General features: G+C 33.4%; 1 protein-coding gene across 5 annotated transcripts in view; it reads left to right on the top strand.

Moving 5' to 3' along the window:
• Positions 1-23571, top strand: part of Fife (regulating synaptic membrane exocytosis protein fife) — a 168799-nt gene that overhangs the window by 56111 nt on the left and 89117 nt on the right. For all 5 annotated transcript variants that reach the window (XR_014924574.1, XM_085482080.1, XM_029319530.2 and 2 more), the window contains exons 3-6: positions 147-255; positions 14364-14442; positions 16921-17074; positions 19452-19703. Coding sequence is in view for 4 of the 5 variants with exons in the window: in XM_085482080.1 (XP_085338206.1) it covers positions 147-255; positions 14364-14442; positions 16921-17074; positions 19452-19703 (594 nt within the window). In the remaining variant the exon portion in view is untranslated. The remainder of the gene's footprint in view (positions 1-146; positions 256-14363; positions 14443-16920; positions 17075-19451; positions 19704-23571) is intronic.

Below are 23571 nucleotides of genomic sequence, written 5' to 3'. Positions count from 1 at the left end.
AAATATTTAAATGTTATGTTTAAGAGCGACGTTAGTTCATACATTTACGATTGCTAATTTATGATAATTGTGAGAATTTATGTTAATTTGATCGCGCAATTAAGATGATTTTCAAGTAAAGTAACAAAATATTATTTATCTCGCAGATGAATGTGATGACGCAACCGGAAGCCGGTGCGTCGGAGTCGGCTACGCCGGAAGAGAGTGGAAAAACCTTGAGCAGATTGCTAGGAAACATCATGGCGACTGGAAACGGTGAGTCTCCTTTTTATTTACCTTGATATTTTCCATTAAATTGCGCACGATTATTATAACAAAATCAGAAATATTATACGAAACATATTTATATAAATAAATATTTAATCATACGTAGGAAATTAACTTTTTCCATATTAAAAGACGAGTATTAAAATCTTATTCGAAATATTATTTTTGAAAGATAAACTCTCTCCGTCAACTCTCTTGAAAATATTTAAACTTTCAAAAGAATAAATAATTTCTCTGAAATATATTCCAATTAACGACCAAGTTATTTCCGCTGCACTCGTAAAACGAGTCTCCGACAGTCTCGTATATAAATAGAAGAATTATACAATCCTCTCCATCATATTCTCACGATAATTTCGTTTGTCGTCACATTGACGTCACGTGACGTCAACTTGAATTCGTTCGTGCAGTTTCCTCGCTCTGGTACCTGACCTGACTGCAAAATACAGCCACTTTCGTACCATGTATTTCATTTGCGAGCGCATCCTCCATTTTACGACGATCTGAGCCATGAGTCGAATTTATACTCATTTTTTTGCGTGCATTTCTACGTTCGCGTGCAACCGTGCGTAATGTGCAAACAGTGTGTGCCGAGTAACTCTTACATAAATATCACAGTCATGTTTGTCCAATTATACAGCGGGACACCGTGCTGGGAGACAAGTATAGATAGAAGAGACCAATGAGAGTCGAGGATATAGTCGAGCAAAAGCGTTTCCGCGCTTTTCATCGAGCGCGCCGCGCTTTCCTTTTCCTCTCATTTTACACGAAGCGCGATGAAAAGCCTTGTACTCGGCAGCCGCGAGAAATATTAATCCCTGGATGCATGGCTTCTCTCTTAATGAAGGTTCGCAAAACCTCAAATGGCAGATGAGTTATTTCGACAAATCTCGATTGAGTAGCGTTCGGAGACGTAGGTTCCTTTCAAATTTATTCTGAAAATTATCTAATCAGGGTGTCCAGCTGACTCGATGAAAAAAATTCCCTGATTTTTTCAGATTTTCCAAGACCGGAAATTCATTTTTTTCCCTGACTTTTTAATATTATTTTTTCCAAATATATAATTTGCATATATCTCTCTCTCTCTCTCTCTCTATCTACGATAAATCAATTAAATGTTAAATCATGAAATTCTTGAGATATTTTTGTCAACAATGAAAATGTTCGGAAGTTAAAAAAAATTTTAATCGATCATACAATCTGCATTATGTACGATTTTATTTAAATTATATCAAATTTTTCAGTTTTATCTCTATTAAACACATTGAAGTAAAATAACACGACGATGAAAATATAAATTAACAAACAGCTGTAGATGAATCGATTGTTAACAACACAGAAAATTGGGAGTCAAGGAAAAGTTTATATTTATTTAATAAAAATTTTCAATTATTAAGACAAATGTAGAATAATGTGAAAAAATCCAGATAAATAGTAAAATTACCCGACTTTTCCCTGACAATTCCAGATTTATAAAATTCCCTGACAATGCCCAGTTTTCCAGATTTCGCTGACCACTAGACACCCTGTATATTCACGGTGTTACTTTGCGCTAATTTCTCAGATTTCGAGATTCAAGAGACGATTCCATAGCGCCTCTTTGTCGTTCGCTACATTTCCCATATTTCCTAATTTTGCCAATAAGGAAGCGTATTATATCGCGATATGAAAACGACGCGAAAGCGCCGGAGAAATGCAGAGAGATGCATGACGAAAATGCAGCAATGCCACTGTTAAATATGAAAGAATTAAATTTAAACCAATTTCTTGAGTTAAATTTGTTTACCTACCATATGTATCAAATTTATTATTTTAACAGAAAATATATATAGTTAAAAACACTTTTTATTAAGTCAAAGGGTTACATTAACTTATACACCTGATAAATAATAAACTAAATTTTAGTCTAAAAATTTAACACATTTTTTAAATTAAAAATTATTAAACTCCCTTGTTTTAATTAAATTAACAATATATTGAGTAGAAGCAGTGGCGACCTAGTAATAGGAAGAATATCGTAAGAGGAAATCTCGCGTGCATTTACAGTTGCAATAATAATCTCGATGCACCTGCGCAAAAGCTCAAACGGCAGAAAAGTTATTTCGACGAATCTCGATTGAGTATCGGACACGTAAGTTTCTTTAAAATGATATTTAAAATCATCTATTGTAGAAAAAAAAATGGATGGAGAATATAAGGAAGAGTGTCGTAAGAGGAAATCTCTCGTCCATTTAATGAAAGGCTAATTGGGATCGCAGTTGCAATAATAATCTCAGTGCACCTGCGACCCCGCTTACAGTCAGCTGTTATCTCGATTCGATTCGATTCGATTTTGATTTATGTGCTGTCGCGCAAGTTGAAGAAACGTCGTACTGCAATTTATCAGGGTTCGGCATTGTTAAATATGTCGATTTATCTAAAGCTTTTGTTGCCAGGCTTCGTGAATAGACTTCCTATCGAATGAAAATTATTCCGCTCCACGAATTGATGACTTTTTAAATACGCGGGCGTAACAATATTTTAGCGATCGCGTTTTCCATTCTTGCACCATTTATTCGCTATAAACAAACGTAATTAATAGTCTCGTGCTTGCACGGAACTTTAATACACTTTACTCCGTTAAAAGCGAAGATACGAATTAAATTTGCATCTTTTTCTTTTATACATTACACGTTTCGCGTCGATGGGAAAGAGATCCGCGGAATTCTATCTCGCATATCCAGAAGATCTCAATTTACACAACCGCGTTTTTCACAAAGTTTAAAGGTTACCCTCGGAAAGGTTCACGAGAATGTACCCAAAATACACACCGATGGATCATTCATAGCCGATTTGACACTCGCTCGGAGAAGATTCCGATGATTGAGCGATTCATCATTGATCGACGACGAAAGTTAATCTCGAAACTGATTTTTATGTTACAAATTTAAAGCTCGATTTTATGGATTTCGTGGCATTTACGAGAGGGAAATAAAGAGATCCGAGAGCATAATTTACGGAAGCACGGTGCGCAAGCAAAGTTTATCTCTTCGTTGGATTCTGGAGAAGAAAGAAACGATACTCGCGGAAATCCACTAATCGAGATAAAGAGAAAGAAAAAGGTAGAATGGAGGATCTTTTTCTCTCTCTCTCTCTCTCTCTCTCCAGGGAATGAGACGTGGCCGGAAAATGCGAAAGAAAAAAAATCTCGCCGCGATATACATCGAAAGCTTATTTTACTTCGATCCGAAAAAAAACTCTAATAACGAAGGAAGAGCGGAGAAAAAGCGTGATAAAAATACTCGCTAGGCGAGTTAACCTCGGCGAGATGCAAGGCGGGATTTAAATTACAGAGATTCGTTAAGCTGCGAAAGAAGTTTCTCCTCTTCCTCGAAAGGCTTATTCTTTTCTCGTTTCGTGATGTGAATCGCACCACAAGTTTTTCCTTTTTTTATTTAATCTCGCGTCTCAAATAGTCTGTTTAACGACATAATGCCGCATAAAAACGTATTACAAACTCATTTATCCTTAAACAAGAAATGCTTCGTGATTATTTTTTACACGATATATTGTAGCGATTTAATATTAATATATAATTGGAAGAACTAAAATTGTTTATTGCATCCGTATAAAAAATATTAGCGGCAGTCTTAAAATTGTCTTAAAACATTATTGGAATAATTGAAAATAAAAATGTATATTAAATAAAAAATTACAAATTATTCTATGTCGACAAACAATTTAAATCACGAATTAAATTTAATTTAAAAAAGTCCAGTATGTGGCACATTAAATTTTTATTCCGAAAAAAAATATGATTTCTGAATAAGACATGTCAAACTGTGAGAAGAGGATTGCGTCAAGTCTTTTGACAAGGCCGGCTTTGCGAAGATCGATCTCAGACCTAATCTTCTTCAGGCTTAATAATGTTTTGTTCACGCGATCGTTAGCTAACGATGTTTAAGCCTTTAATAACAACGATAGGGAAGAGATAAAGGGAAGCGAATTAATGTCGTTTTCCTTCTCAACAAAATGGGCAGTTCTAATTAATCCATTCTATCTTTTCCCTCCATTCCGTCTCTTTTATTGACGATGATTCGCATCTTTAGAGTTTAGGAATTTTGCCCAGAACTTTTTACAGATCTCACTATACTTATCGTTAATGAAGCCTTCCGATGTGCAGTCCTTCGGAAGAAAAACGGATGAGTTACTGATAAAACTTTCTGTAAAACATCCTAATTATTTTAGCGGATATGGTTTGAATTATTAATAGCGCTCAATCAACAAAATAATAATTTTAAATCGTAAAAATAAGACGAGATGATATCAATAAATATTTTTATATCAATACAAATTAATAGATATTAACAAATATTTATAAAATGTTAATTTAGGAAATAAAAATAAACTACTCGCAATTTCAAGAGATAAGCGGGAAAAGAATGTAGGGCTTTCGAAATACTGCGAAATTAGGAGCATTATCGGGAGAAGGGTTGCGTTCCTAAAGAATGGCCGCTGACAACATCCCTTTTCATTTTGCTCCCTCGCTAGAAATTTGAGCTAGTCGCACGAGAGTAGTCGAACAACGACGATGGGAGAGAGAGACTGAAAACGGTGGAGTCTCGTAAAGCCGAAATAAATGACAAGGCACGGACGAGATCGAAAAATCTTGAAGAGAGGAGAGAAGGAAAATGGAAAGATCGACGATGCGGGAAACTTGGCGAGATCGAGAATTGAGTGAAAAATGCGAGCTTACGTTACGGGAGGCTAGAATACAGAGATACAAAATGACACGGGAGGGAATGCGCGGACGTCGTCGAGAGAGAAACGTCATGGATTCGTAATTGTTATTTACACTTGGAGCAGGACGCTTTCTCGAGCGCTTCGCGCGATCTGACGTTCGCAATTCCCGCGAGCCCATCAACGATGCACGTGCTCTCTCTCTATTCCCCCGATTTTCTATCAATTTGGGATTTTGATACTATTGGACAGGGTTGGGTAAGTTGATAATTTTTTGAAACTGAGTTAAGTTAGAGATAGCTGCTTATAAAATTAATTTAGTTAGGGTAAAAGTTTTGTGCACAAAAAATTATTAACTGAAGTTAAATCAAAAGTTTATTTTAAAAAATATTATTTATATTAAATTAGAATTTTGTTTGTCAATTCTTTTAAAATATGTAATAATAAATGATAAGGAAATTTTGATTTTTATATAAAAATATATTTTTTGGCAATTACAATATATTGATATAAATCAATATATTGATATAAATCAATCTCTATTAATTTGAAATTTTGATACTATTGGGCAGGATTGGGTAAGTTAATGATTTTTTGAAACTAAGGTAAGTTAAAGTTAGTTGCTTATAAAATTAATTTAGTTGAGGTAAAAGTTTTGTGAACAAAAAATTAACTCACAGTTAAAGTTAAGATTAAATTAATTAAAGTTAAATCAAAAGTTTATTTGTAAAAATATATTATTTATATTAAATTAGAATTTTGTTTGTCAATTCTTTTAAAATATATAATAATAAATGACAAGGAAATTTTGATTTTTATATAGAAATATATTTTTTGGTAATTATAATTGATGACAAGTGAACATAAAAATTAATATGTACTTTAATTTAAAAATAATACGTAACTAAGCTAAGTTAAAAGTTATTAACCTTTTAACTATTTAAAAATTTTTAAGTAATTAACTAGTTATTACCCAACCCTGCTATCGAGAGATTACGAAGCTGGGTTATCTATACTCGCAATTTTCTTGATTCATGATCGGTCAAAATATCGTTTCGGCCAAAGTCTCTCGAGTATACCAGAGAGAATTCAATCGTGTTACGATGGACAGAACAGAAAATATAAACCCGTGGAAAATTAATTTTGCGCATTGATAAAGAAACAACAGGCAATAATGGAAAAATGGAAAATTTTAGATTAAAAATGCTGACAATAGAAGTGAATGTACAAATGATGATTAAAAAATAAATATTCTCATTCAAACAAAATTTGAAATATAATAATACATTCACTGTCTTTCTTTCTATATGTATTCCTCTTTCTATATATTTCTCTATATATAATATTATATGCAATACTATAATAATAATATATTTATATAGTTTCAATATCTCTTTATATATATTACTCTTTTTTTATAGATTACATTTTTGATACTGCAGATTTATATTTTAATTATATATATATATATATATATATATATATATATATATATGTTATTTACTTGTATTAAAATTTGAACATTGTAATAATGGGCAATAGAAATCATCTTGACTTTTCTCGCTAATTAAGACACAGTAAAGTTTTACTATGAAGTTAGAGCTTAAGTAGGTCGACAAACCACCGTCATCGTGTGAGTTGCCTCGCAGCTAACTCGTGTTTATCGGCCAGTTAAGGGTAGTTTCTGCGGATCTCCGACTTTGCAGCTTCCTACTAAGGATGCTCCGCCTGAAGCCTCTTCGTCGAGAGTCGGCACTGATTTAGCAACTCAAATCAACTTTCGAGGGGTTGATAGAGTCAAAACGTCGTAAAGTCTAGTTTGCCTCTGGTTTTAGGGAAGATCGCGAGGTGTTTATACGCATTCGCTACACATAAAATTCAAATCCAGCCTCGATTTCCGCCATCGATTTTTATTCTGCTTCTGCACTCATCCATCTTTCCTTCGCCCACGCCCATTTCCTTTAGTTCACTTTTTTTCATTGCCCCTCAATTATATAGATTACAATCTTCGAAGATCTGCTTTCTATTTCTCTCGGCAAAGCCACTTTTTCAAAGATTCCGTAAAAAATTTTACACGTGTTTGCCATTTGTGATGAAACGGGAAAGCAGAGCTAATAATCCTTGTCCTCGGGGTCGTTCCGAAATAATTCAGTCATAAAATATGGAACATCACCTTCGCGATGAACGTAATTGAGAACACTAGAGAGATCCAATTCCATGATTTTTAATTTTAGCTGCTTTGCCATATATATATATATATATATATATATGCTTTATATTTTCCTCTTAAATTATATAGTAGAAGAGAGATAATGTTAACTGAAACATTTTCCTCTATCGTAAAATTTGTTATATTAAAAAAAAGTGGAAACAAAAAATATATATTTTATTGCTATTATTAATCTCGCACCTTGATTAATTTATTTCTATTCATTCTTTATATATTTCCGGCGTATCCGGCAGAAAAATTCGATTTTGAATAAACACAAAAGAGGAGAAAAGACTGGAAACAAACGAAAAGAGAAATTTGAGATTGGCAAAGACAACATTGTGGAGCCGAAAAAGGTAAGAACGGAAAGGCATGAGTGGAATCTCCGATCCTCTCTATTGAAAGTCGGATTTCGCATTATTCGCATATCCGACGAAAATGTAGTAGGCCTTTTGTTCACGCGTTTGAAAGACACGACGAGGAAAGGGACTCTTGAATGGGCGACCTTTAACGTTCAAGCTGGCGTCATTACGATTTAATTCATCGGCAATGCACGAATACTCCAATCTCCGCTCTCGCATTTGTTTATCGATGATACTTTATGGCTTTCAAATCATTTGCATCATTATCCTCTATTTCGCGGAATCTAATTTCGACATAGTAACATTGTATAATATAAATTATTTATAACAAAATTATGTTTTTTTTTTTCGTAGCTTTGATTGTGTCTCTACAGAATGTTCCAGAACTACTAAACCTGTTAATGGCAGATTTTGGAGACAATTTTTCCTCAACGAAAATGTCGAGGCATCAATAACTCTCAGCGATTGAAAATAAAAGATCTTTCGCAAGTAAGCCTTGTGGAAATAAAATATTAACAAAATCACATTCTTTTATTAATTTTATGTAGAGTTTATTTTAATAGAATTTTAATTTAAAGCTTAATTATGAAGGTACATGATAGCAAAAATTGGGAACATGTAAAAAATGATGATCTCCCTCGACATTTTCGCTGAGGAAAAATCGTCTCCAAATGATCCCAGGAATCTGCCATTAATAGGTTTACTATTAATTTTGGGACACCCTGCATTTTTAAAATTACTACCTCCGAGTTCAATATAATCGAAACTATTTGTCACAGAAAAATCAATATTAAAAATATGATTTTCGATAATGTTACGCGTGGTAAAATTATTCATCAATCTTCTTTATACTGGAAATAAGATGTTGAGTTATATGTCACGTTCAATTATTAATAAAATCCGCAGCATTTATATTCATATAGCTATCGACATTCCAGATATCCGCCTGAATTATGACGCGAATATTCACGTAAGAATAAATATTTCGCAGATTGGAATACGCGAATGATCATGAAAATTTATCGTGAAAATTTCTCTATACATGTGCGTGTCAATCACATCAAGATACATTCCGTGACTACTAATTCCACGGTATTCCATTCAAGCGGCCAATTCGCTGCCAACCCGCTACTCCATTAATTACAGCGATGATTAACAATGTGATTGTATCTGGAGATCAATTACCAGCAATAGACCTACTAATAGCGCGCCGCCGTCGGGCAGTAACATGCCCCATTACGATTTGATAATTTCTCTTCACTAGTTTAAGCAGCAATGCAATTGCACGTGTCAGTTGTAAGCTACTTGACAATGCACTCGCAAATGCGATCATTTGCTTAGAAAAATGCGCGTCATTTGTACGAGAAATTGAAAATCGATTTAATCTTGACTATGACGTCGCAATTCATTAGTTAGGAATTATCAATAACTGATAATGCAACAAGAGAGAGAGAGAGAGAGAGAGAGAGATTGAAATCAAACCTTATGTAATACATCGCTCATTATAATATTTAATATTTAACATCAATACTGTTTCGATATGCAAATTCTCTGCACCGTGTGTAAATAAATTTTTGTCGCGCACACATTCTTGTTCTCTTGATAAAATAAAGATTGGAGAGCAAATATGCGGATTCGAAGTGTTAGTTTATGAATAACATCGATTGAATATTGAAGAGAAACTCGTGGCAAAATATTGAGAATTTACTGACTATTGCTCAATATTTCTATTTTCTATGTCGCTTGTCATAGTTGTGCAAAAAATAAAATAAAATAAAATAAAATAAAAAACAAGGTTTTCTGAAAAATATGAAACTTCTGGCGATTATATAACGTTTTACTTGTGCGCGAGGGAATTATATGTATCTACACGCGCTTTAAATATTCCAGCAACAGATTCAGATTTTCGGATAATTTTGCAACAATGCGCACTAAATAATTACTACATTTACGGTATTAATATTAATTGCACTGAATTACATAAACGATATAAATAGGTCATCGACGTTGTTATCTCTAATATTGCGGAAGTGTTACATCAGTGATCGCAGGCTTTAATTACGTGTCCGTTTATCGTGCACCGAATTGGGCGCAATGTCAATCGACGATATATCGACCGGCTCTTTTCTGCAACTGCCGATGACGATATACCGAAAATATGTCGCGTATCCAATTACGCGCGCGCGGCTTATTAGCGAAATGATGAAAACTCACGGAAATCATTCGCTGCTGTGCGCCGAACAAATATTTGCGCGCCTCTCGCTATATTTTTTAGCATATAACATCCGCGCGATATCGTTGAAGCTGCATTGCCGTTCAAAAATAATGTTAAAAACATTCGTCGATAATCGAGATAGATTCGAATAGTAGATCCGAGCGGGAAATTGGAATTAATATGAAAAGAGAATATTCCTTCCCTTCTGCGCCTAAACATATTGCTGTTCGTACGAGCGCGCGAAATTGGATGGATTTGCATTAATGGAGAAATACAATTCTTTTTCGTATGTCAAAAGCCTCGATGAACTTTATCGCAGATGTTTTAAACGTAAACGCTAAATGCAGTGTAATGCAATACAATATATCGTAATCGAATAGAGCAACTTTGTGCACTCGACATCGCGAAACATGTAATCGACGAGAATAAATATCTCTGAGATTATTGAAAAAATATTTTAGCCGTAGTTTTCCGCGCGCGGAGAAACCAAGTGTTTTATTTTATTCTCATTTCTTTCCATCGAGATGATTTTCCATCACACTTTTTACATAATCGTGTCAACGAAAAATTATTCTCCTTTCGTAAGTTTCCACAGATTTTTCTTTAAGTCCTCGATCGATATTATCTCGGTAGGTGGTTTTTTTCCCTCTAATTTTATCATTCGGAAGTGATCTGCGTTTGACGTTCATCGAAAAAATATCGAAAGCACATGTAGCCGCAAAGGAAAAATAAATATTGCGAGATATATTGATTTAACAGGACGAGTTGAAAAAAGCGCTCTGCGTTCGCTACATATTTTATCTATGAAATATCTGATTTTTATTAGCTGAAGGATGTCAAGAATTGCTGACGTAAAATTTTTTCACAGGTTATGCAGCTGTCGTTATTATAGCATATCGATTCATTGAAATGAGTACTGAGCTATTCACATCACATGTTCTGTTTATTACAAAAGGATATTCATACGAGAGATACAGAGTAGATTAATAAATTTCAATTTGACGTAGAAGTAATGCAAAAATCTTTATCAATTAAAATCGAACTAGCGGAAAAATATCTGAAAATGAGATTTTATTATAATATAAATCAGACACACAAAGAAAAGCATCTTTTCAAACAATCTCTATTAGTCTGTTAATTAGTTCTTAAAAATTATATGCATGCGAAATTTCTTTATATACTTTTTAAAATGAAATCTATTTAATAATAAATTTAGCGATTTGTGTTCTTTTCTCGCGATTAATTTATTTCGAATATATTCTCTTTGGAGTCAGGTATAGATATACCGATATGAAATGATAATGCAAGTTACTTTGCGAGAGATCAACCTCTCGTTATACAAGTCTCAGAAAGTTAAATCTCGCGTGTTTGTAACAGACCATCGTACTTCGGAAGATTCAAAGTTGAGAGGAAATTCGAGTTGCTTATGCTGGAAATTCGAAGAGACGCTGTAGAGCTTTCCATTTGGAGAATGGAAATCCTCTTGTCTTTTCCATGGCTATTTGAAGCCCTGAAAGTGCGACAACACATGACGAGTAACGCATCGAGAGCTCGTCAAGACAACTTTCAAACCATTAAATACGTAGTAAATGTAAAGAACACTTTTCTTAGGGAATTTATATACTATATATATTATAACGCGTTTCCGATAAATTCGTGGAAATATTGATCTCATATGTACTTTGTCTTCCGGAAATGGAAGTTCTCGAGATATTGAAACGCATTATTTAATAGCACACATGTTCCGTAAGTTATTTTATACATATAGATAGAAAATATGCATTAAACACAACTGCGCTAAATTTCGAAGAAATAAAAAAACCTTCTTAAAATAGTGCATCGAAAGCTGCTTTCTCAACTGAATAGTTATTTAAATAAAAAAGTATACTCGTGAAATGTCAGTCCTTTTTAAAATTCTTTTTATTGTATATTTATATTTTAGCTAAAATTCTTGAATTTAGTATAAAATAAGAATAGATAAATTGCGATGTGGCAATTTCCATTCTCGAGAATTTTTCGGTCAATTAGATAGATTTGTGTCTTGTGTCGAAGCACAGACAATCGGAATTCTCACATGATCAGGCAAATCTCAATGATAACGAAATAACTGTAAAGAGAAAAATTCTGACATTTCTCTCACGTCGTTCAAAGATTTCTTTTATTGTACTCGACTAGGCCGGTAATCCGCTTTGTTAACGTCGACAGAAACGCAAATTGAGATTTTTGTCCATGACTGTAAAAACGTGACAGAATGCTAGGGCAAGGAAAGAATAAATTTCATTAATAAAACTAAGTGACCATGTTGCCATTCATGTTTGTTGCAAAATAATCTTCATAGCTACGAGATTTTTGCTTTAATGCTAATTTCCAGGATAATTTAATTATAAAGATGTTCAATATTAAAAGTTAAATATTAAACGTATTCATCATTTGAATATTCATTTAAATTTCAATTGAACATTATTAAATATTCATTATTTCGCTAATTAAGCTCCCGAGGAGTATTTATACGAGGATAAATGTGACAAAGTTGTATAACAAAAATTATGATTTATAATTCTATCATTGTATTTAATTTAAATATATCGAAAAATTATCAGAGTATCCTCACATAAAATATTTATTTATGAAAAATCAATCTAGATTTTTATATAAAAATGATTATTAATGATTAAATAAAAAAATATGCTGTAAATAGAACGCATACTATACGTGTATAAATAATAGCATCAAAATTGAAATATCTGTGCGTATCTATGCTAATCTATATTTTCATAATTTCAATATTGTGATACGCCGTTATTAAAAAATTGCTTTATTATAATATAAAATATATAAAATAATTATTTTCAAATATTGTAATAAATAATAAACCTATTCATAATAATAATCAAAGAAAAAAGAAAGCATGAATTCTATTCTCTCTGCGCTCGAAACGAGCGGAATTAATTGAGCGTTTAACTGCAAAGCGGCACTTTATGTACGGCATATTTTCCAGATCGAGTCATAACTCACGTAAGATTCGATCTGACGGTTAATTTCCGCGGTTAGAAAGGTGATATGCGGCAAATCACAGGCATCTGGCCGGTTTTTCTACAAGTTTAATTGGATCCACGGACGATCTAATAAAGGCCACATGCGTTCGCGCGCTCGCGATCTAATCTAATTCTGATTTTTCCGGATTTTGCATCGCCGCGGGCGTGCAATCTTCATTTTTATTTTCCAGAAAATTTGCATAAGTTTATCTCGTGCAAAAAATCGCGTTGTTGGGCGCCGTTCAGCGAGTATAATTAAACGCGTTAATTATATGTATAAAGCGTCCCTTCTTTACCTTCCTACCACATCATTATCTATATTTCGAAGAATAACTTTTCTAAGAATAACTTTTCTCAGATTTTAACAATCCCAAGACGAATTATTCGATATAAAAGATACTTGTATTTCATTAAAATTAAAATAAAGTTTAAGTTAATAGAAATTGTCTTGTTGTGCGACAGTTTCCTTACAAGTCTCTAATGTATTTACTCCCGGAACTTCGTTCTCCGTCTCTGTGCAAAGAAATTGAATTTGGAAGAAACAGAGCAAGTATTATATAAATACTAAAACTCGTTGTAAATACCCGAATAAACCGTCTTTATAATTTATATAGGTCATTTTTGGAATAAAATAAATATTTAAAAAATACGAATTTTCAAGAGAATTTCTACATTCTTAAAAAATATTTTCTTAAATAGAGAGAAATATTTCACGAAAAAGACGCACGCAGAAAAAGGTAAAATTCATTTCTTTCTTTGAACCCACAGTACAGTAAACCTTTTTCATTCCGTTAATTCATGCCGTGACGTTACTCGTGACAGAAAAAAAATCATGGATCATCCGTTTACTCGCGAGAGTATTTGGGTTAATTGAGGAGCTGCAGAGAAGCACTCTACTTGGTGATACGATGCGAATATCACTAGTGCTGAGAAAGACTTTTTGCACGACTGGTAAGAACACCTTTAAGGAAACATTTCCACAGAGCCATTTACTAATTCAAAGCAACGATGTCAGCAGTAAGAAAGGAATGCAACAGTCTGTTCCTCTACAATGTGAATGAAATTAAGCGGCAATTCGATTACAATCTCTATCGTTTCTTATGGAGCTACTTTTTTTTCTTTTTTTTTTTTGTTAGAGGGAGGAAACGAAATATTCGGCAGGATATATCGAGAATTCATTCCTGTCGAGGATAAAAACCGACCTTCAAAATCGCGGGGCCATTTTCCGACGAGGATTCGCGATAACGTCGGCGCTCGATTAGGGTAACCTTCGGTAAATCGCGAGATAAAATCGCCACGTGGCTCTTTCCTCGGTTAAAAGGAAGGAGGGGCTGAATACTTAACAAGCCGTCTTATGGAAAGGTCCTTAAGGATCCAAATGGAACTTTAAAGACTCTGTAGAGGCGATAGAAGAACGGAAAAAGCGATCGACTCGCCAATTGCGAGGGATCCCGGAGGATATAAGTCTCGTAAGCCTAGCCCGCGGATACAGAGCTCTGCCGCAGTCTGTTCGTAAAGTATAACGATATAAAGAAGATCCCTCTTTTTCTTTTCAGTCGCGAAGCCGGCCAAGGTCACCCCGGTGGAGGATATTCAGCCCAAAGAGGAATCCTCCACAATTGAATCTCTAAAACCGTAAGTTTCTACCAAAGTGCAATCTATATACAATGTTTACATTGTACGTTTTAGTGTTAGGTACTTATTACGTGTATGGAAAAAAACATTATATTTGAAAACTTTATCATGTTTACAAGAAATCATTTTTTTTTTCATTAGCGTACAATATTCTTCTTGTTAAAAGTTGTGCATATTTCCTATTTTATAGTAATATTGATATAAATATCATCATTCATATATTAATCATTAATATTAAATTATTAATTTTAATATATAATATCATAATATTATATTCTATATATTCTTCGCAGAGAGGAACAACAATGTACGCGTAATTTAATTTGCAATTGTGTTAATAATATAAAATATCTTTGTTTCTGTTTAATTTCAAGTTGATTAATTTTTCGAGTACGTATTTTACATTAGCAACAATATTATCATATCACCGAGCATGTATCATCATCCTTTTGAATATTATATTGCAATTGATTATCAATATAATTTAAGATATTAAATAATAAATAAAATAAATAACAATTCATAATGTAGAAATAAATAATACAATATATAAATAAATAGGAACGCGGCTTAATGCACGCTCTATTTTCCAGATTATAGACTTCTCATTAAAAGTATCGTAACTTAAGTATCACGTAAACAAATTTAATCACTTTTGCATTAGAACATATTTATCACGGGAACCAATGCAAAATATAAAAATAATAACTTTGCGAGTACAATTTTGCAAATAACGAGAACAAAAAAACATCCGTTTCCGGAATAGTGTAACAATACGGTATTGCGTTTTTTCACGTGAAAGTTATACTCGCCAAAGGGCATCCTGCCAAACTGCGCTCTATTTTCATTCAAATTGGTATATTTGAAAGCAATTAATCCTTAACAAAAGTCATTTATAACGGTACGAAAAATGACTGAACAGTGTCTCTAAAAATTCGAAGAAAGAAATTTTTTAATTTATGCAAGCCCCCAAATGTAAATGCATACATCTGAGATTATGTTTTAAAAATATTTCAAATATATATATATATATATTGTACAATATATTTGATAAAAAATACAAATATCTTTAAAAAATAATTTAAAAAAATATTATATTACTTTCGAAATTTCGAGTTCTTCCACACACACAATATTGGAGATTTACATGAAATTATGTTAACATCTCTTCCATCAACATCTACGCAACCACGTGACATTCATACTTTATTGTATTAGTGACAGCACGCACTTTAATAAATGTCACTCAAATAATTCCAGCGTTCACACGGTGAAGCTTAATTCATTATTTTATCAGATGTAGTATCTGATCTATTTCAAAATATTTTACTGGATAATAATCCATCGCGATTAATTCACGAGCTACGTTTATCTCATGCAAGTGAAGTTTGATTCGCTGGAGAACACGTGTGCAAATGAGTCAATAAAGTGACAAACGTGTAGAAGACTGAAGTTCACTGTCAGTTTAAACAAGCACGACGGACCTCTATTTCTGTCGTTTGCCAGGCTCGTACACCCAACCAAACGATATTTAATACGACGTGTCCATTAAGGACCATGGATTGATTCGTCGTCAGCCAGCTAAGTAACCCGCGCTTGTTCAAATAACGTATTGATCGTATTGTTGTGCGAACAAGCATGATTGCCTTGGATTTAACTAATGAGCTCTCAGCAATAGCGAACGCTATTGTTAAAATTTTATTTTCACGATCACAGGAAATATGCAAGACTTAATTTTAAAAAAATAAAATAAAATGCGCGCGTTATGTAGAAAAAAATTATTAATATGTTATCTTTCTTTCGTGATATAAGACTTCTGAAACATGATGTTTTCTTTATACATACACGGTAATATACACAAATATGTTTTCAAAATTATTTTTAATTAGTTTTCAGTCTTCTTTTATTTTATATCTATCAAAAATAATTTTTTCATGTTGTAAGAGTACCTGTGGGATAAAAATTTTATATATAACAATATAAAATTATGGAGAAATATATAAAATCATACATATAATCGCAAAATTATATATGAAATATGTCTATACATAATTAGATAAAAGTGTTTTATATATATATATATATACATGTATAATAAATAAGTATTTCTTCATATACGTATATAAATATATGTTTCATATATAATTTGACATAATTATATATGAACCCTTATAATTTATATATAAATTTACATAATTGTTATAAAAATGTATAAAAATGGACATATTACATAAATAGGAATTTTACGATTGTATGTATAATTATACAATTATATATAATTATATATAAAAATTTTTTGTCCGGGTACATATATGTATTATAAACAGATTATAGATAAGTTATATATATATATATATAGTCATATTTCTTTAGTCATTTATGTATCTCACGGTTTAGTGACAGAATATTCAACAATAACATTGCTAATGAAATATGTCGGAGAAAGAATCGCGAATAAAAGCTTATCCGATGTTCCAGAAAGTCGGAAACGGGCAAGAGTAGCGGGGACGACTGCAGAGTGTGCCGGAAGTCGTTCGGTCCCGAGGAAGTCTCGCGAACTTGTTGCGAGTGTCAACACAAGGTCTGCGAGGACTGCGCCTCGTATTCAACGACAACGAATTCTGACGATCCAGTGAGTTTGCGCGCCTCCATTTCTAATTAACTTGCTTGTTCATTGTTTCCTGCCGGTAAATATTGCCGTAAAACGAGATTGAATGGTGTCTGGGCTCAAATTGATTGCTAGATTAAACGAACGAAAAACACAAAGGGCACAATAAAGAGCCGATCAAACGTGAAAATTTAATTTCGAGAATAACACAATTAATCGCGATATTTCACTGGTATTTAATTATATATGCTATCCATTTACACGTCATTATATGCTTATTAAAAGAATAATTTTTAATTTAATATGTGTCTTTGTTTGTAAAACCGAAGAGCATTTCGTATCTTCTGCCACGCGATTATATTATATATGTATATGTAATTACAAAACTGTGTAAAAAATATATTTAAACACGAATATATACACGTGTGAGCATGTATGCACTTTTCATATAATTATATCATATTTCACTAATTAGGAGAAGAAATATAAGAATAACAAACACAACATTTTTAAATGCGATTCTATTTATAAAGAAGTTTCCATATAAATGTTTTGAACGAAAATCCCACTACTTGTGTATTCATTGAAGCGTGAATACGAAAGGGAGAGTTAATTATCGGGCGATAGTGACAAGAAAAGCCGGAGACTCACGGTGATACGAAGCGAACGAAAGTTTCCTAATACCGGGCCTAACATCCTGTGTAAATCATGTCCACCTCCACTGCTTGCTAATTTTCCCACCGTCTCTCCTGTTGAATTCTATTATTATCTGAAAGTACACTCTGTCTGACGTTATTTTCAAGCATTGCTAAATGGATCAAGTCGAAGAATTTTATACTTCAAAAATAAAAACGAAAATACCGTGGAATGTACTTTCTGCGCTATTTCAATAGATTAACATAGGAAATTACAATAAAAAATTACTAACAATGAGATTCTCAATTTTATTTAAAATTTTTTCGAAACTGCTGAAAGTGCTAAGCTCCTTCTTTATCAATAATTAAATCTACGAATACCGAGAGAAGCAAAAACAAAATCGTAGGCTAAATTGCCGCGCAAAAATTTAACGAATAAAATTTATTCGCGTTTTGCACGCTTTCATTTAATTAATTAGATTAATTGGGGAATACCGTAGATTAATTGGAAAATACCGGATTATTTGTCCGCTTTTATTCGTCGAGTTAATAAGAATAAAAAAAAATGTTATTTGAATATTTGTCATTATTTGTATATCGAAGAGCACTTTAAATCTGTCACGCGATTATACAATAATATGCTTCCGCATGCGGTGTTGATCGCGCATTAATTCTAATTATACACGTAATTGATAAATTCGATAAATGCGCGCGACCGATCGCACGATATTTAATCTCGTGTTTATTACAACGAATTGCAACGTGTGGTATGCTCTTGCATGAAATTCCTGCGGGCAACTCAAATTTACGAGAATGTGCGTAATCATTCCAAGAGTCTATTCATCTCGTGTCTCTATTCATTCCTAATACAGGCGATATATCTACATGCTCTAAATTCATTCACATATATATATATATATATATATATATATGAAATATATATTCTTCTATATATTTGATAACACGGAACGTGCGCGCTATAGAATTACGAGAAAAGTCGTCGTACATGAATATAATAAAAACGTGTGCCCTTAATAAATTTCAAGATTTGCATTCATCCTCGCCATTCGCTATTTTCCATGCTCCTAGTATACGCAGAAAAAGAGAATAATTTTGTTTTTATGAAGCGCACATGAATTTCACTATTATAAATATGTATTATAAAAAGCAGGTCGTATAAAATCCGATTATGCAAACATTGCAAGTTTACACTATATTTGGAGAGAAAGAGGATAACGACATTTACAATAAGAAACTTAAAATTAAATCAGTTTTTATACCTCTTCTACTTCTTTTGCTTTCGTAATATATTGTTGTTTGTCAAAAGTAAAAATAATCCAGAAGTTTAGATAAACTGAAAAGTCCATACATGTACAATATATGTGTGTGTGTGTGTGTGATCTCTATAGATTTCCAACAAAATATTTTTTGAAAACTGCAAATAAAAAAAAGTTGTCTTTATAATACCGATTCGTCGAAATCAAACGTTTATATTTTATTTCGTCCATTATGCTTTTCGTATTTTAATTGGATCCATTAATTCGGCTAATTAAAAAAAAATGAAATCCGTTTGTATGCACGCGCGTATTTGTATTGATAAATAACAAAGAATCAATTAAACTGACGGTTCCATCTGCAGCGAAATCAAACGTAAAAAGAGCAAAGAATAATTGTATGTCAGTATAAAAACGCAAGCTTTATTTCAGTAATAAATATCCATGTGCATCGATGAGTGAAATTGCCTTTTCCCTGGGAAAATGTTACAGTCTTCCTGGCGATGTAGCGTTTGCCGCCGAAAGATCGCCTCGAGGGACCAGCCGATAGTGACACAGGAATCCACGGATTCCCTGCTAGACGTGCCGATTTTGGAGGCTCTCCAAAGGAGGCACAGCGACGCCAGGCTCGGACCCACCGGAAGTCAAATAGGTGCACTCGGAAGCGGGTTGGCTCCACCGCGAAGCCCGGAAATCCGAAGGCATTCCGACGTTTCGCCGGCAAGTCTCAAGGAATTGGAGAAGGTAAGCGAAAATTTCGTACACGCCCGAAAGATCTATATGCTTTCCTTGAAACTTGAATGATTCAATGAGAATTGGATGACGCAAGTAGCATAACTATTATCTCAGAGTGATCCTGATCTTTCTGCGATCGCTTGATTTAATAATGCGAGAGTAGATGCATAACTGCTCTGGAGATTTCGATGATATATTAATTAGATTGTATATATAAAGGATGCGAGAGATGATTATAAGAGATGAAATCTCGACGATAGAACGATGGAACATTTTATTGCCCTTTAATTTGGTTGAAGTCTAATTATTTTATTAACAAAATATTTTTAATATTATTTAATATTATCAATTATTTCATATTATTATTTTTAATATTATTTATCTAGATTTTAGTATTATCAATTAAAATGATTCCTTTTGATTTCGAAAAATTAATAAATTTGACACTTGACTTAATCTTTGTGCGATGAAGAGTTCAGAATAAATATAATGTAATAGTTTTCTTTCAATTGAGAGAAGAGCGACGCTTTACATGCGCGACATATCGTTTGACTGGCTTTCTGTGTTACTCACGATTTATCATCGCACGAAATTCTCTTTTCCCCAATGAGATGCATAATTCAGCATCCTTGTAAACGCGAAAACGTTCGTGCGATCACAATTGGAATTAGAGTTGCTAAAATACCGCTGCGGAACGAGTTACTGTGTAACATGCTTTGAGTGTCCGCTTAAACGCTTTATAAACCACTTTGCTATTATCTCAAATGCATACTTTATACTACTCATTGAGATTGTTGCACGCCACTGCATCATGCAACAAAGTGCAGTTCGCCCAGCGAGGGATATTTTATTCCGATTATGACATCGGTGACAAATAGAATTATATGGAGTGCGGTCTTTTCAGTTTTTTACTTTTCTTCGCATTTCAAATTTTATTATAATATTTAAATCCAGTCCCTCCCGACAATATTATTTCAAATAAAAATTGTGCGAAAAAATCTATATCACATTAATTTTTCAATTATAATACGCATTAATCATATTTCGCATTAATTTTTAGTTAAAACACGAAATTCACTTTTTAAAATACATTTTTAAAAATATATATATATTTTAAAAATTAAATACTTTAAAGCATTTATATTTAAAAAAAAAAAAAATACTTTATACTATTTTGAAAGGTTTATTAAAACTGAAAAATGCTTTTTTGAGATATGAAATATAAAAATACCTAGCTCTAAATAAAATTGCGTAACGAAAAGTAGAATTAATGGATTATTTGTCTTTTATGTTAAGATAATATGCGAACCATAAGTTGTTCGAGTCTAATCGACTTTAGCACGCGCGACTTTAACGAGACGCGCCTCAGTCGATGTCGGACTCGACGCGGAGTTCGACTACTCGACGAGATCTCATTGCGCGCAGATCGTGTATACTTGTCCCGCAAACCGAGTGCCCGCAAACACGCACGCGTCGGAAACGAATATATGTGTGTGTGAAACCAGACTTCTCATGACCCGACACTCAGACAGACAATTATCGGGTATGCAATTACCGCGTGACGATCGTAAATGCGAATTTCATGGAACTCGGATGGAAAAATGCATTGTAATAAAAATCATATATGCGTTCTACTTTTTTTTTTTTTTTTTTTTAATACAACTTGAAGAAGAGCCATTATCATTTTGCTTTTAAAATCCGTGTGATAAAAAAAATTAAATTGCGATTATATAAATACAACTGTAGAAAATTGTGTAATATGTTGTAAGAGATAAAAAAATAATGCCACCTGACATTTTGCTTAACAAAATTCATTCGACATTACTACGTTACACGGTTCCGTGAATTGCTTGATGTGACATTTACGTGAGTTGCTATCCTTGAATTTATCGGAGCTTCCGTTATTGACTGCCATGCAGCAAGGCTGAAACTTACAACTTGTTGCGAATTGACAACTGTAAAATCTATCGACAACAACATTTTTGGAAGAATAAACCGGATCCACGCTTGCGCGAACGGAAACAAAGGAAAATTGCGTGAAATTAAAATAAGGGAAGCGCGCTTTTCTGCACATTGGTAGGAATAAGATCATAAAAATTGCAAAGTTGAAAATTTACACGAGGTTGTATATCAGATGAAATTGCTCATTACGCGTAACAATTAAAAGCTCGAAGCTCTGGCAAAAAATGTTGCGCGCCAGGTTAAAATCTACGTTTCTATTTTCGCCTGTTTCAATTTTCATTTTTATTTAATAAATACGTCCAGGAATATACAATAATATTTTCGAAACTTTTCAATGCAACACGTGGCCTCGCGTGTTTTTGATAACCGATTATTATATTTTCAAAATAATTCTCTCTTTCTCGTTGAAATATTTTCACTAATAAAATCAATCTACTATTATCCATATATACCATATTTTTCATGTATATATTCTTTTCGCGTCCTATTCATTCGTGTCTACCGGATGTTAAATTTGTTCATACGCAATATGCCTATACGAATCTAATTCCTTTCGACAACACAAACATCGATATTTTTAGCGACGAATTCGACGCAAAAGACACGTTCGGTGGCGAATTCGAGATCGTAATTCCGCTTTGTCAGGGACATGTCGTGACGCAATGAAATACATCCTACGAGCATTTACGTACGCGTAGGCGTATACAAACCCCGAGAGGTGATGTCTCGTATTTACGAACAGGACGAATGCTAATATTGGAGTTTATCGTTCGCTCTCTCGCACGCGTCAACCCTCTCGCGACTCCCCACTCGTTTGCCTAAGGTATACGACGTGACGCGTTTATCTTCCTCGCGGTAATTGTCGTTGACGCTTTTTCCATCTCGAGATTCAATCCACTTCGATGCCATTCGCACGTCACGGTTACCGGTTTTCTCGCGAGCCGCATGATGGATGAAGCAGAATGATTGCGCCGGCGCGGAAATTGCGGAAATGTAATCGCGGCGTTCAAGGGAGGGCGCAAAAATAATTACCAAAAAAAAAAAAAGAGATGCTGAAATTATTTATTTGCGATTAAAATCCCCACAATTTAATCCGATTACGCGTAAATTCGAAATATCGTTTTTTATATATAAACCTGTATTTACAATTTCGATAACAATATTCAGTCGAAAAGATTTCTTTACTCTCTTATATTATTTTATCTTGAGTTCGCGTGCGTCATTAATTAGTATGCAATTTAATTAATTTTTTGAGAATATTTTTTACATGTTAATATACTAATTAACTCGGAGGATCGAACTTCTCTTTGTTTAATAACTTCGACCTAGTTGCTGCAGGATTTTTCAACGTTCAGCGATTATAAACGCGGGCGCGTTTACGTTTTAAAATTGCATTTGCGTCCGATGTGTCCTACATAGCGACGCTAGTTTTCTGAGCTACCTACATACATATTTGTTGGCCTACACGCCTATTGGATAATTTACCACTGACTGAACATTCTAAGTGATGCATAGTATCCGATGCATCTCCCGCATCGCGCACACGTCTCGTGCTCCGAAAGTCGCTCCGATATATGTATATATACATATACCGGGTGTCCCAGACCTACCGTATCACACACGTTAATGGGAGATTTGGAGACAATTTTTCCTCATCGAAAATGTCGAGAAAGGTCATCATTTTTTAATGTTCCCAATTTTTGAAATCATGTATCTCTGTAACTAAGCCTTAAATTAAAATTCTATTACAGTCAACTTTACCTGAAATTAACTCAAAAAATGTAGTTTTGTTGATCATTTATTTTTACAAGGCTTAGTTTACAAAAAAGTTGAATTTTTAATAACTCGAAAATGATTAGTGCCTGGACATTCTCGTTCAGGAAAAATCGCCTCAGGAATCTCCCGTTAACGTGTG

This window comes from Nylanderia fulva, unplaced genomic scaffold (assembly GCF_048542155.1).
Source record: "Nylanderia fulva isolate GAGA-0341 unplaced genomic scaffold, ASM4854215v1 Scaffold10, whole genome shotgun sequence".
NCBI classification, from domain to species: Eukaryota; Metazoa; Arthropoda; class Insecta; order Hymenoptera; family Formicidae; genus Nylanderia; species Nylanderia fulva.
This window is presented reverse-complemented; position numbering and strand designations above follow the sequence as displayed.